Source organism: Mus caroli, chromosome 10 (assembly GCF_900094665.2).
Source record: "Mus caroli chromosome 10, CAROLI_EIJ_v1.1, whole genome shotgun sequence".
Classification (NCBI taxonomy): Eukaryota; Metazoa; Chordata; class Mammalia; order Rodentia; family Muridae; genus Mus; species Mus caroli.
Window position 1 is genome coordinate 120251164 of NC_034579.1, and position 12321 is coordinate 120263484.

A 12321-nucleotide genomic window follows, 5' to 3' on the forward strand; every position below is an offset into this window, starting at 1 on the left:
CCTCCTGCTCCTCCTGCTCCTCCCGCTCCTCCCGCTTCTCCTCCTCCTCCTGCTCCTCCTGCTCCTCCTGCTCCTCCTGCTCCTCCTGCTCCTCCTGCTCTGCGGTGCTTTGAATGAGAATTGGCCCTCAGAAGTTTAAAGCTCTGTCCTGGGTATAAGGCGCCTTTGGGAAGGATTGGGAGGTGTGGCCTTGTTGGAGGAGGTGGGCTTTGAGATTACTAAGGACTCCCTCTACTCAAGCCAGCTCTGTTTCTTGCTTCCTTCAGACTTCAGCTCTCATGCTGCAGCAGCTGCCTGCCTCAATGCTTGTGCTCAGCATCGTAGACCCTAACCCAGCAGAACCCATGCCCAATTAAATGCTTCTTAAAATAAGTTATCTTGTTCATGAAGTTTGGTAACAGCAGTAGAAAAGCAACCCCTGTGTCCTCTACACCCTGCAGCTGAACCAGCTTCACGCCTTACCTCTGCTCCAGAATATCTGTCTATCAGGGCAATAGGGACTAAGGGACTCTGAACTATCTTAGCAGCCAAGAGGTCCTCAAAATCCTTGAGTGGCCAGCACCCTACAAAGTGAACACTGGGACTTTCTAAACAAAGGGAGATTGCGGATATATTTTTCTGCAGTGAACCTACGTCCCTTCAACGATTCGTCCACTTCGTCAAAAGCCACTCCTCATACATACTGTGTCTCTCTTACTTTTTCTGACCACAATCTGTACTCTTGTTGGTGTTGGGCCTTCAAGAACTCTGTAGGATTAAGGAATCCATAGAATTTCTGGATAAAGTCAGAGAGAATAGAAAAGTAGATGTGACTCTGTTGCGGGAGACACAGGGCTGAAGAGAAAGCCTCAGAGACAACTCCCTGATTCATGGAGGTTCCCTCAGTCCATCCATCCCTCCTGAGATTCTCACACAAGCCAAATGATAGTGTCCAGCTGTTCCTCTTGTCTGTCCTTGCTAGGGTGAGCTGATCCCATTCCAGCCTGACCCTGTGAGTGTCCAATGCTACAACTCTTCTGCTCTCTGGGCTGCTCTGATCTGCTGAGGTAGATGGGAACTGAGCCATCTCCTGGGATCAGGAATCCACCTCAGCCAAGGGGAAGCACTTTCTCCCAAAAGTCAGTGTACCTCACCCAATCCACCCTTTCTTCTTCATGCAAAAGGGGGAGAGGTGGAGCCTAGAGTCGGTGCTGCAAAGGTGGAAACAGGCCCACTGTCATGCCTGTTTCTCAACTTGACCACGTGCTGCCCCTACTCAGTCTTAGTTGGGAATCAGAAATGAAAGACTGTTGTGTTCTAATGGCTGAGAATCTAGGGTTGGAGGCATGGGATTGGGGTGTATACAGTGCATTCCTCATGCATGGATGGATGAGACAGCCTCTTGTGGCAGCCAGAGTCCTTCTGTGTCCCTCTGAGTACACTGTGGCTTCTCCCAATGCAGAATCCTGGGTGAGGAGAAAAGGAGGCTCCTCCAGGGATGTGGATGCAGTCTTGGATCACTTCACAGGGCACTTCCTACTAATTACACATGGTTCTGTCTCATCATGATGCTCTTCAGCCTCTACTTATGCTTAGGGCTATAGATCGTCCTGGGTGCTGCCCTTTCCCTGGGGAGCCAGCGTGGCCTTCCAGAGAGGACTGAGATGGGTTCAACCTCCTGACCAGCCTCCTCACAGGCTGTTATGTGCAGAGATACCATTGGGTTACCGAAGTGTGATGTATGTGTGTGTGTGTGTGTGTGTGTGTGTGTGAAGGTATGAGTGTGTGTATGAGTGTTTGTGTGCACGTATGAGTTGTGTGTGTTTATCAGAGTGTATTTGCTTTTAGTGTGTGAATGTGTATAAGTGTGTATGAGAGAGTGTGTGAATGTGTGTGAGAGTGTGTGTGTGTAAATGTGTTTTTCTCTCTTCCCCACAACCTCTATCTCTCTCTGTTGTAACTCAGGACCTCATTTTTAGTAATCTAGGTTTGCCTTGAGTTCATAGTGTTCCACCTACATCAGCTTTCCAGAATTCCTAGGTTACAGGAGTAAGCTGTTATGATTTTGCTCTGTTTGGAGAATGTTCTTCAAATGAACTACAAAGGAGCATTGGGAGACTCAGCTCCTTTGCATCTTTTCTTGGTCATCCTGGTCCTTTATGACTCTGATGCTGGAACTAACACCCATTGTAAGTTGTAGCTGCCTGCGGCCACGTGAACTGGATTCCCCTGAAAGGCTGGGGCTAAAAGAGATCAGAGGCAAGAAAAGAATGAGACCAAGACAAACCTTTCTGTTCAAAGCCTCTGAAGTTTACTGAGAGTCCGTGCTTATAAAGAGGGTAGGCCCATCCCCTGCCAGCCCATTCTTGGTGCCTGGAGCCAGCCCATAGGTAATCTACAGGGTGTGCCTCCTGAACATCTCAAGGACCTTTCTGCAGGAGGCAGAGTCTTGGAGAAGAGCAAATCGAGCCATCAAGGTCAGAAGGCTCTACCCTAGGCAATCTCCTTCTTAGTGGCAGCAAGATCAAAGTCTGGATCAGCCTGCTTCAAGGCTGAGGGAGGCTACAGTAAGTTTTGCAATGAATTGCTTGAAGTGTTGCATGGTATTCCATTATCATCTGTAATATTCAAATTTGTAGATAGTGTTCAAATAAAAAATGACAGCAAGGCATGATGACATGCCCTCGTGATGCCAGCGCTGGAGACACAGAAGCAATGTAGGGAAGAGGAAGCCCTGCATGAGTGTATTCCTGGGTGTCCTGTTGTGTCCTGAACACATATTCCTGAATGTGTCCTGTTGACCAGGCACCACGAACTGGCAAAGCTTTTCTCTATCTGGGTCAGGCTCAGAACTGACAAAGCCTTCTTCTACTGGTCCAAGTTCAGGTGTTTGTAGATGATTGACCAGTGTGTAAACACTGGCAACTGCAGCTTCCCCCTTCTAGAGGTTTCCAGCCTGAGACAGCTGCCTTCAGACAGGACTAGCTGGCCCCTCCCCCTTGTTGTTTATGATAAAGGAGCTGAGGTTGCAGGGGAGGGAGCTGAGGACACTCAGTGCTCACACAAGCCACTGGATGCCAGCTTTTCTGTGCATGTGTCTGTGTGTCTGTCTCTTCTCCACTCCCTCACCTCCACTAGTCAAGTTCAAGGTGCCAAGCCTGTCACATCATGGCAGGGAATAGTTCCCTAAACTCCATTTAATAATTTTGTTTTCTAGGAATCTATGTTAAAAAAAAAAAATCCAACTAGGTCAGTCAAGCTTTTTTATAGTGATTACAACTCAAGATGGCTGAAGTTATGACAATCTGAATCTACACAGAAAGGAAAGGGGCATCTTGAGACGGTGAAAGTCTCTATTCTTCCCTTCCTTTCTCCTTTCCTTGTTCATCAAGTCAGACTTCCTGTCTGGAGACCCCGCTTCCTATTTCTATGAAGTGATTCTGCCTCTAGGTCACCAAAGCCTTGCTGCCTTCTCCTTTGTCTCTCCTGCAGTTCTAGGGGAACTGACGGGTTCCTGAGAAGGATTCTAACCCTAATGAGAAAAATCTAGATTCTGAGAGGATGTTTTTTTCTCTTAAATGTGAGTTTTGGGGTAGGGTGGGAGGAGAGAGCTGGAAGCTGAACCCAGGATTTCACTGATGGGCTGTGTCACCAGATTTCTAGAAGAGAAAGAAAAAAAAAACTTCATTCTGAGACAGGGTCCTACTGTCCTGCAGGCTTTGACTTTGTGGTTCTTCTGGGTCCACCTCTGAAGTAGCTCACTTTACAGGTGTGACCCACTAGGCACGGGTTGCTGTAAATGTGTTTTTATGCCATGTCCTGGTTATTAATAACAACCACCTTTGTTCAGAAAGTCCCCGTTTCAAAGCTGCCCGCTAGCCTCTGAGATGTTCATTGGAGCCTGTAACTTGGTTAGGGTGGAGAACGTGTCATGAAATATGTATGTATGGATTCTCAGGTGGGTTGAGGAGGTATGGGAAATCAAGAAGGTGTTTCCTTCGTGGCAGGACAGGAAATAGTCAAGAACATTTGTCTATCAGAATAGGAAAATAATTCAAAGAACCAAAGTGGGACAGAACTATGTTCCAGAAGGCCAGGAGTCGGGGAGGAAACTGAGGACGCCATGCCAAAGCCTACAGGCTGCCCTGCCGACCACAGCCCTTGCTGCCCACAGTCTTTTAAGTCTGAGCAGCAGTCAGGTGCATTTTGATTCAGAGTTTGGTGTCTATTCTCTTTGAAACCCTCTGACTGCAGCTGGTGGCCATAGTGGGCCTGTGGGATTCACACAGGGAAAGGCAGGTATTGGTGAGCCATACCTAAACAAGCAAGCCTTCATCATGGGCTGGGACCCAGCTCTGGAATCTGCTGGCCAGACTACATGAGGGTGCTGGCTGAACATCTAATCTGATAGAGAAAGGAGTTGAGCAGCGGAGGAACAGGACTTCAGACATACTGGAGATGACCCTGGACATCAACCAGCCGTAGAGCATGGCTGCCGTCTCTAAAGGGTGAAGGAATGGGTGTGGGGATCGGGGCAGCGGGCAGTCAGAGGTACTACCCACATTCCTGTCTGTGTCTTGTCTCTGAGTAAAGGGAACAATCTTTACTGGCAAGATTCTTCAAAGATCTGAGAAGCTTAGGGGTAAAAAAAAAATCACAATAGAAAAACTAATAATAATAATAATAATAACCAAATAGAAACAACTTCTAGCTTCCTTTTCTTTTTCTTAAGATTTATTTATTTTATGTATGTGAGTATGCTGTAGCTTTACAGACAGTTGTGAGCCTAGATGTGGTTGTTGGGAACTGAATTTTTAGGACCTCTGCTCGCTCTGGTCAACCCGGCTTGCTCCGGTCCAAAGATTTATTTGTTATTACAGTGTACATAAGTACACTGTAGCTGTCTTCAGACACACCAGAAGAGGGCATCAGATCTCATTACAGATGGCTGTAAGTCACCATGTGGTTGCTGGGATTTGAACTCAGGACCTTTGGAAGAGCAGTCAGTGCTCTTACCCGTTGAGCCATCTCGCCAGCCCCTAGCTTCCTTTTCTTACCCACAAGCCATTATGAGTCTGGGAGGTGGGAGGCTGGGCAGATGGGAACAGTTTGGGGCCCAGCTGAACCCTGAAGTGCCTTTTCTGGAAGAGGAAGAGAGCCAAGGCATGAGCAAGTGCCCCGAGCAAGGCCTGCTGATCTGTTGGATGTGTGTGACATATAGAGAGGTTGTATTGGTGCCCTGGCAGGAAAATGCCAAATCTCTGCAGCAATATTCAACCGTTCCGCCAAATGGCATCACTGTGGTTTTCAGCCCCAGGGGCCGTACTTCCCTGGCTCCCCGGGCTTTCTCATGACCCAGGTCCTGCGTTATGTGTAGACCGGATTTTGATTCTTCTTCTGAACTCTCTATAATGCTTCCCTTTGCTCGTGCACACCACAGAACAGAACTCTCCCTTTGGAGTACATTAATGTTGGCTGTAATGGAGACTGGCTTCTACAAAAAGGGAGCAGTGTGGGGACCTTCCAGGATGCCAGGGACTGGGTCAGCCTAGGGGCCAAGGGATCTCTGGCATTTGTGACTGAGCTGCACACAGTGGGAAGAGAAAGAGATCTCTGTCCAGAGTTCTATCCAGAGCCCCCATTGTCATCTTCATCATTACCGCCATCCATCCTTCTGGTTTTGCTTGTGTCCACAAAACATGGGTGTTTAGGTCTCTCAGGTACCATGTGGCCATAGTCACTTCTCCGATGTGATACCTGCCTTCACTGGTAAATAGTAGGGCACAAAGATGCACCTGTTGCTCCCCCTCTTTAGAGAACTTTTGCACCCGATTTCTGTATCAGAACCTCTAAACAAGTCAAGGTTAGCTAGTGACCTTTCTCATCCTGATGGCCCTGGATGTCGACCCAAGAAAGCTCCCAGCATTACCGGATCCCTGCAATTTACACAATGCTGGGTGTGGCCCCCTCAAGACTCACACCAACTGATTTCCTTCTTTCGTTTGCTTCAGCAGCATCTGCCCTGACTTTCTGCGAGGTCTCTACTCACTCTCTGTAATCATTCTCTGTAATTGCTGCCCCTGATACTTTCCAAGCCTTGGCCTCACTCTCCCTACAAATCATCTCCCTTGGACCCAGGACTCTGCCCAAGCTCTTCCCACACTTTCAATGAGTTCATTGTCCAACGTCATCTGGTCTGGCTGCCTGTCAGTCTCAGAGAACCTCAGATCAGAGCTATCCATTCCCTAACTCCCCTCAATGCTGTGTCTTAGTTCCTGGCTTCTCTTGCCATTGTCTGCTGTTCCATCTATCCTTGACCCCATACCTTCTAATCATTTTGACTTCTGCTCACCTCTCCTCTTGCATATCCAGCTAGCCACAGCGTCACATGCTGTGTTAGTCCCTCCCTTGCTCTGTCGCCTTTCTTGCCTTCAGTCTCTCCAGCTCATCAAACCACCTAAAATATGCCTGGTGCTGGGGATACAAGGAAAGGAACCTTCCCCAAGATCCCTTTCCTCAGGGAGCTAGCTGATGAGCCCTCAGTACTGGGCTCCTACAATGGCCAGGTCACCAGCCCATAGGATGGATGGAATACTAGGTTAATTTCCAATATGGAGATTTCTTGCTGCTAACTTTAATATCACCTGCCCAACAACCACCAAGGTTCCGATTGGTTTTGGGTGTTTTGTTTGTTTGAGGCAGGATCTCTTGTAGCCCAGATTGACCTCTGGCTAGATATGTAGCCGAGGACGACCTTTGAACTCCGGATCCTCCCTTTTCTACCTCGCAACTGCTGAAACAAATGTGTAGAACCACACCCAGCTGTTTGAGTCTCTCTACTTTTTAGAAGTTGAAACTCATACCTCCAGCCTCCCCTAGAGAGACTCTGGAGTCAGCACTGTGGAGTCACACCCAGCCTGGAAAAACCCTGTTTTCTTATCATTTGTCATGATGGAAACTCACCATCTCCAGAGAAGTCGGTCATGGTGGCACCTGCCTGAAATCCCAGTGCCTGGTAGAGGCAGAGGACTGTCACCCATTTTAAGTCACCTTGGCAAGTTCAGGCCAAGCCAGCCAGGGCTGTTAGGGAGACTGTCTCAACAACTAAACTAAAGTAAATACATTAATTAAAGCCCTCTAAGGGCTGATGAGCTGGTATTCATTCCTACTGGAACTCAGTACTCGAAATTCAGCTTTTGCTCACTTTGTATTAATGATTCCATCTTTTCTTTTTTTTTTTCAGGTAATAAAAATTAAATTTGTTGACATGCTTGAATGCACGGCAGAGGGTTTTTGATCCCTAGGCGGGAGGTAAAACTGGGATAGGGTTTTCTTAAAGAGAGCACAGATCAGATCTAAGCCCTTCTTTGCCTCCCGTGCCCCTTCCCAGAATGCACTTGAGTTCCCATGACTATGAATCTCCCCATTTTCGGATCCCTCTCCTGAAAGGTCTAGAGGAGAGATGGAGAGACCAGGGCAGTGGCTTTGTCAGAGTGACACACTGCAGGTTGGACCTGAATTTCTGCATCTGAGCTAATTGCTGTGGCAATGCAGCCACCTATAAAATTACAGAGTGGCTCACCCAGATGCCCGTATCTGTTGCAAGTCTCAGAAGCTCTCCTTTCCTGTGGGTTCCTGCGGGCTGCCTGCTGGGCTCTGAGGATCAGCCTATCCTACCATCTCCTGGGTCCGTCCTCAGACATCAGCTCCCATGGCGGCCCTCACAGACTTTGCTTTTATGTACCGCTGGTTCAAAAATTGCAATCTGGTTAAAAACCTCTCTGAGAAGTATGTCTTCATCACTGGCTGTGACTCCGGCTTTGGGAACCTGTTGGCCAAACAACTGGTTGATAGGGGCATGAAAGTGCTTGCTGCCTGCCTCACTGAGGAGGGGGCTCAGAAACTCCTTCAGGACACCTCCTACCAGCTACAGACCTTCCTCCTAGATGTCACCAAGTCGGAGAACGTCAAGGAAGCAGCCCAGTGGGTGAGGGACCAAGTGGGCGAGCAAGGTGGGGTGAACTGTATTCTTCAATATTCTCTCTCTCTCTCTCTCTCTCTCTCTCTCTCTCTCTCTCTCTCTCTCTCTCTCTCTGCGACCCTGATGTCCAAATGGGGTTGGGAAGATGAAATAGGAACAGGCTGGAAGGCTCTGGTCCAGTAGAATCTGGTTTGGCCAGCTGTCGTGAAGAAGAAATACCCTGAGGAAATTTCCTCCATCTAAGGCAGCAACTTGAAAGTTCTGAATACCCAAACCTCTAAAGTGTTTTAGAGACTTCAGGAGTCCCACTATTGGCTCCATATTTCTTGGCCAGCTCAGGCTAGGGATAATCATATAGGTGCAAAAGGTGGAAATCTATGGGTGTGACAGGCAGGTCTCTTCTGTACGTCACATACACACATATCCCATAGATGTTGTTGCCTTTGGCAGGAGCTTGTTCCCACCGGGAAAGGAGCCTGTGCTGGGGACTATACCAAGAATGCCTAGGGACTTGCATGCAGGGTGTAGACACTAGATTGCTTACTTATGAGTACAGAAACTGGGAGAAGTAATGGCTCCTAAAAAGTCAAAGCCAGACCTCTGCCCAGGTCACGCCAACAACTCTAGCTCTTTGCTGATTTTCTCTTTAACATTTTACTTTAAAAAAAAAAGTTATTGTTATGATTGGTGTGTGTGTGTGTGTGTGTGCATGTGTGTACCATGCATGAGGAGGTCAGAAGAAAGCACTGGCTCTGTGGATCTGGAGTCACAGTAAAAGAAAAGACAGTATGAAAAATGTGCGTGTGAGCGAGCCAGAGGATAACTTTTGGAAGTCATTTCTCAATTCCCACCATGTGAGCCCTGGGGATGGAACGCAGGTCTTCAGGCTTGTGCTACAGGACTTTCTGCTGAGCTGTCCTGCTGGCCCTCTCTTTCTTTATCATGTCTTCTCTGCTGGGTTAAGATTCCTGAGAGTGGACTTTGTGTCTCTTCTACTCACCCCAGGCAAGTCCTGAGTACCGAGGGGGAAACCTAACACCTAAGAAGGTACTTAGCAGATATTTTCTGGATGAATTAGCTAATGAATAACTTGGCAGGGGTGAGCCTCTTCCACCACACTGCTGTCCCAGCCTGTTTCCTGAATACAGCCTCCTCCATCCGGCCTCTTGTGTTCATTACTCATTGGGCGGTCTCCTGTTGCTGCTGCAACAAATTCATGCAAATGAATAGATTAGACAACACATATTTATTACCTCATAATTCCTGAAGGAATAAATCCAAAAATGATTCTCTAGACTCAAGGTTCCAGCAGAGCTTTGCTCATCTGGGGGACTCTAGGGCAGAGCTCACGTCCAGGTTTCCCACCTTCAGAGGCTACCTACATTCCAACAGAGGAGAAAATGAGGCTCCCGGAGCCTCAGGTCCTGATGCATTAGTGGTCTACACTCTAGAGAGGACCACATATGGCTCCTGTCTCTGAGGGTGGTGCCAGAGAAACACACTATCATCCTTAGCTCATGGCTCACTCCCTCTTCCAGTAAGCCTGGGACATGTCCTCTTAAAGGCTTTTCATTTCTCTGGTTCTTCGTCTCCTGCATTCTTTGTCCACTTAGGTAGCCTGTGGTTTTGTGGGTTTACCCAGTGAACCTAGGATAATGTATCCCAGTGTAAGGTCAGTTGATTAGCTGCCTTCCATCTGCCTAAATACTCTTTTGCATGTATCTATAGATATTCTTACCACACTTTTCTTTCTGGTGACTGAGCTCTTGGAAGTGTAAGAGCCCAACTTATTCATTCAGTGTCTCCTTTGCTTAGTAACTAGCCCAGGGCAGACACATGAGTGAATGAATGAATGAATGAATGAAGTTTGCTAGATGAATGCACAGATGGACTGATTTGGTAATGGTGAACTGGAAAGTTTTTCTACTTAGAAGAATAGAGAAAAGAATGCATGGTGGGGGAATTCAAGCATTCACCCATTTGTATAAAAGTGCTGTGTCTCTTTTTTTTTTAAAGATTTATTTTTATTTTTCTTTTAAAGATTCATTTATTTATTATATGTAAGTACACTGTAGCTGTCTTCAGACACTCCAGAAGAGGGCATCAGATTTCGTTACGGATGGTTGTGAGCCACCATGTGGTTGCTGGGATTTGAACTCTGAACCTTTGGAAGAGCAGTCGGCGCTCTTAACCACTGAGCCATCTCTCTTACTCTGTATCCCATGCCTTCCGTGTGCACAGCCTGGGTACAGGGCATAGGTGTAGTTGGCAGATCATAAGAATCAGGAACGGGGAGCACTTAGACCTTCAGTTTGCCATAGCTCCCATGGCTGTCCCAAGCCACAGCACACTTGAGCATATCTGCTCACTGTCCTTGTGTGCTGTTCACCTGCCCAGGCTTCCTTGGGCTGAGCTGTTGGGTAGTGGCCCCTGGAGCTTTCTCAGGGATTTTGCTGACTCCCGTGTGATTCTGTCTACCTCTCTCTCTTCCCCTAGGCCTCTGGGCCCTGGTGAACAACGCTGGCGTGGGCCTGCCCAGTGGTCCCAACGAATGGCTGACCATAAAAGACTTTGTGAAAGTGATCAACATAAACCTGGTGGGGCTGATTGATGTCACTCTGAACATGCTGCCGATGATCAAGAAAGCCCGGGGCAGGGTGGTCAACATGTCCAGCTCTGGTGGCCGTGTGGCTGTATTCGGTGGTGGTTACTGTGTCTCCAAGTTTGGTGTTGAAGCCTTCTCTGATAGCATCAGGTGACTGGGTCCTGGTACCAAGTCAGGTGGGGATCTTGGGGCTTTACCACAGCAATGGAATCCGGAGAATAACAGCATACGGGCAGGGTAGTTCTGGGGGAAGAAGCTCCAACAGCAGCTGGTACCTTCTCTAAGGACCAAGAGAAGAAGTAAGGAGAAAACTGTGTGGGGTGAGGATAGAAAACACCAGGGGGGGTCTTCCCTTGGGTGGACCCAGAGTGAGGAAAACCCTGATAGGCCTGTAAGGGAGAGAAAGGAGTGGGTAGGGAGGGAGGGATAGAGGAAGGGAGGGAGAGAAAGGGGTAGGGAAAGAGAGAGGGGGAGGGGGAAGGAGAGAGAGGGAGGGAGGGAAGGAGGGAGAAAGAGGGAGAGAGTGAGAGGGAGGGAGGAAAGAGGGGGAGAGGGGAAGGAGAGAGAGGGAAGGAGGGAAAAGAGAGGGACCTGAGTGGGGAGGGAAGGAGAGAGAGAAGGAGGGAGAGAGGGGAGGAGGGAGAAAGAGAAGGAAAGAGAGAGAAAGAAGGAGAGAGAGAGGGAAGGAAGGAGAGAGGGAGAGAAAAAGGAGGGAGAGAGAGGGGAGGAGGGAGAAAGGAAGAAAGAGAAGGAGGGAAGGAGAGAGAGAGAGACAGATTGACTGACTGACTGACTGACTGACTGACTTTCCAAACAGAGGGAGGCCTGGAGCAGAGGTGCATCTGGAAGCCCTCAGAAGCTTTGACAGACCTCCTGTTCCTTTTGTCACGTGGGTGATGTAGGGCTGAGTGGGAAGAACTGTGAAGGAGGAAAGGCCTTGGCCTAGATTCTTCACTGGCTTCCTCTTGTTTTTGCCTAATGCCAAATGCCACAGACTACTAGATCAGTTGGGGAAAGGACTGAAGCCCTAAGGAAGGTTTGTGTGCATGAAGGCAATGTTGAAATTAGCTTTTATGGTAGGATAAATATTTCCAGGTTCCCAGAAAGGTGGGTCTTTCCAAACATGTCTCTGATGTTTGTCATTATGAAGCCAAACCAATCGCAACTCTTAATCTCACAGGCGCGAGCTTCATTTCTTCGGGGTGAAGGTCAGCATCATCGAGCCAGGGAACTACAAGACATCCATTCTGGGCCAAGAAGCTCTGGAATCACGCATGAAGAAGCTGTGGGATCGGCTGCCTCAGGAGACCCGGGATAGCTACGGAGAGGAGTATTTCCAAACCTGTGAGTCCTCTCCGAGGAAGTGCTTGGGGGTTGGGGTCACTGGCTGGATGATGAGGTACAGCCCCAGAGATCATGCGTACAGTTAGGAGCAAAGTCAGAGTTTGAGATTAGAGCCCACGTTGCAGAGCCACAGTGTAGGGGAAGGTAGGCTGTGTGGGGGACGCTGCCTGCTCCTGGTACTTGTCCTCCAAACATCAGGTACAGGTAGATCTTGCACTGAGAAGAGAATTAGCAAAGTGACAAAGAGCAAGTGTGCCGGAGCCAGACTGCCTGCTTGCAGGCTGTCTTAAAACCTATGTAGCTAGGCGTGGTGACGCACACCTTTAATCCCAGCACTTGGGAGGCAGAGGCAGGCGGATTTCTGAGTTCGAGGCCAGCCTGGTCTACAGAGTGAGTTCCAGGACAGCCAGGG

The 12321-nt window shown here is 48.5% G+C and overlaps 1 protein-coding gene across 1 annotated transcript in view; it reads left to right on the forward strand.

Annotated features, from left to right (window-relative positions):
• The window catches only part of Sdr9c7 (short chain dehydrogenase/reductase family 9C member 7), a 20924-nt gene that overhangs the window by 2637 nt on the left and 5966 nt on the right, over positions 1 to 12321 (forward strand). Inside the window, exons 2-4 of the mRNA XM_021173831.2 lie at positions 7223 to 7991; positions 10457 to 10715; positions 11746 to 11909. Coding sequence (XP_021029490.1) covers positions 7691 to 7991; positions 10457 to 10715; positions 11746 to 11909 — 724 coding nt within the window. The 5' untranslated portion in view covers positions 7223 to 7690. The remainder of the gene's footprint in view (positions 1 to 7222; positions 7992 to 10456; positions 10716 to 11745; positions 11910 to 12321) is intronic.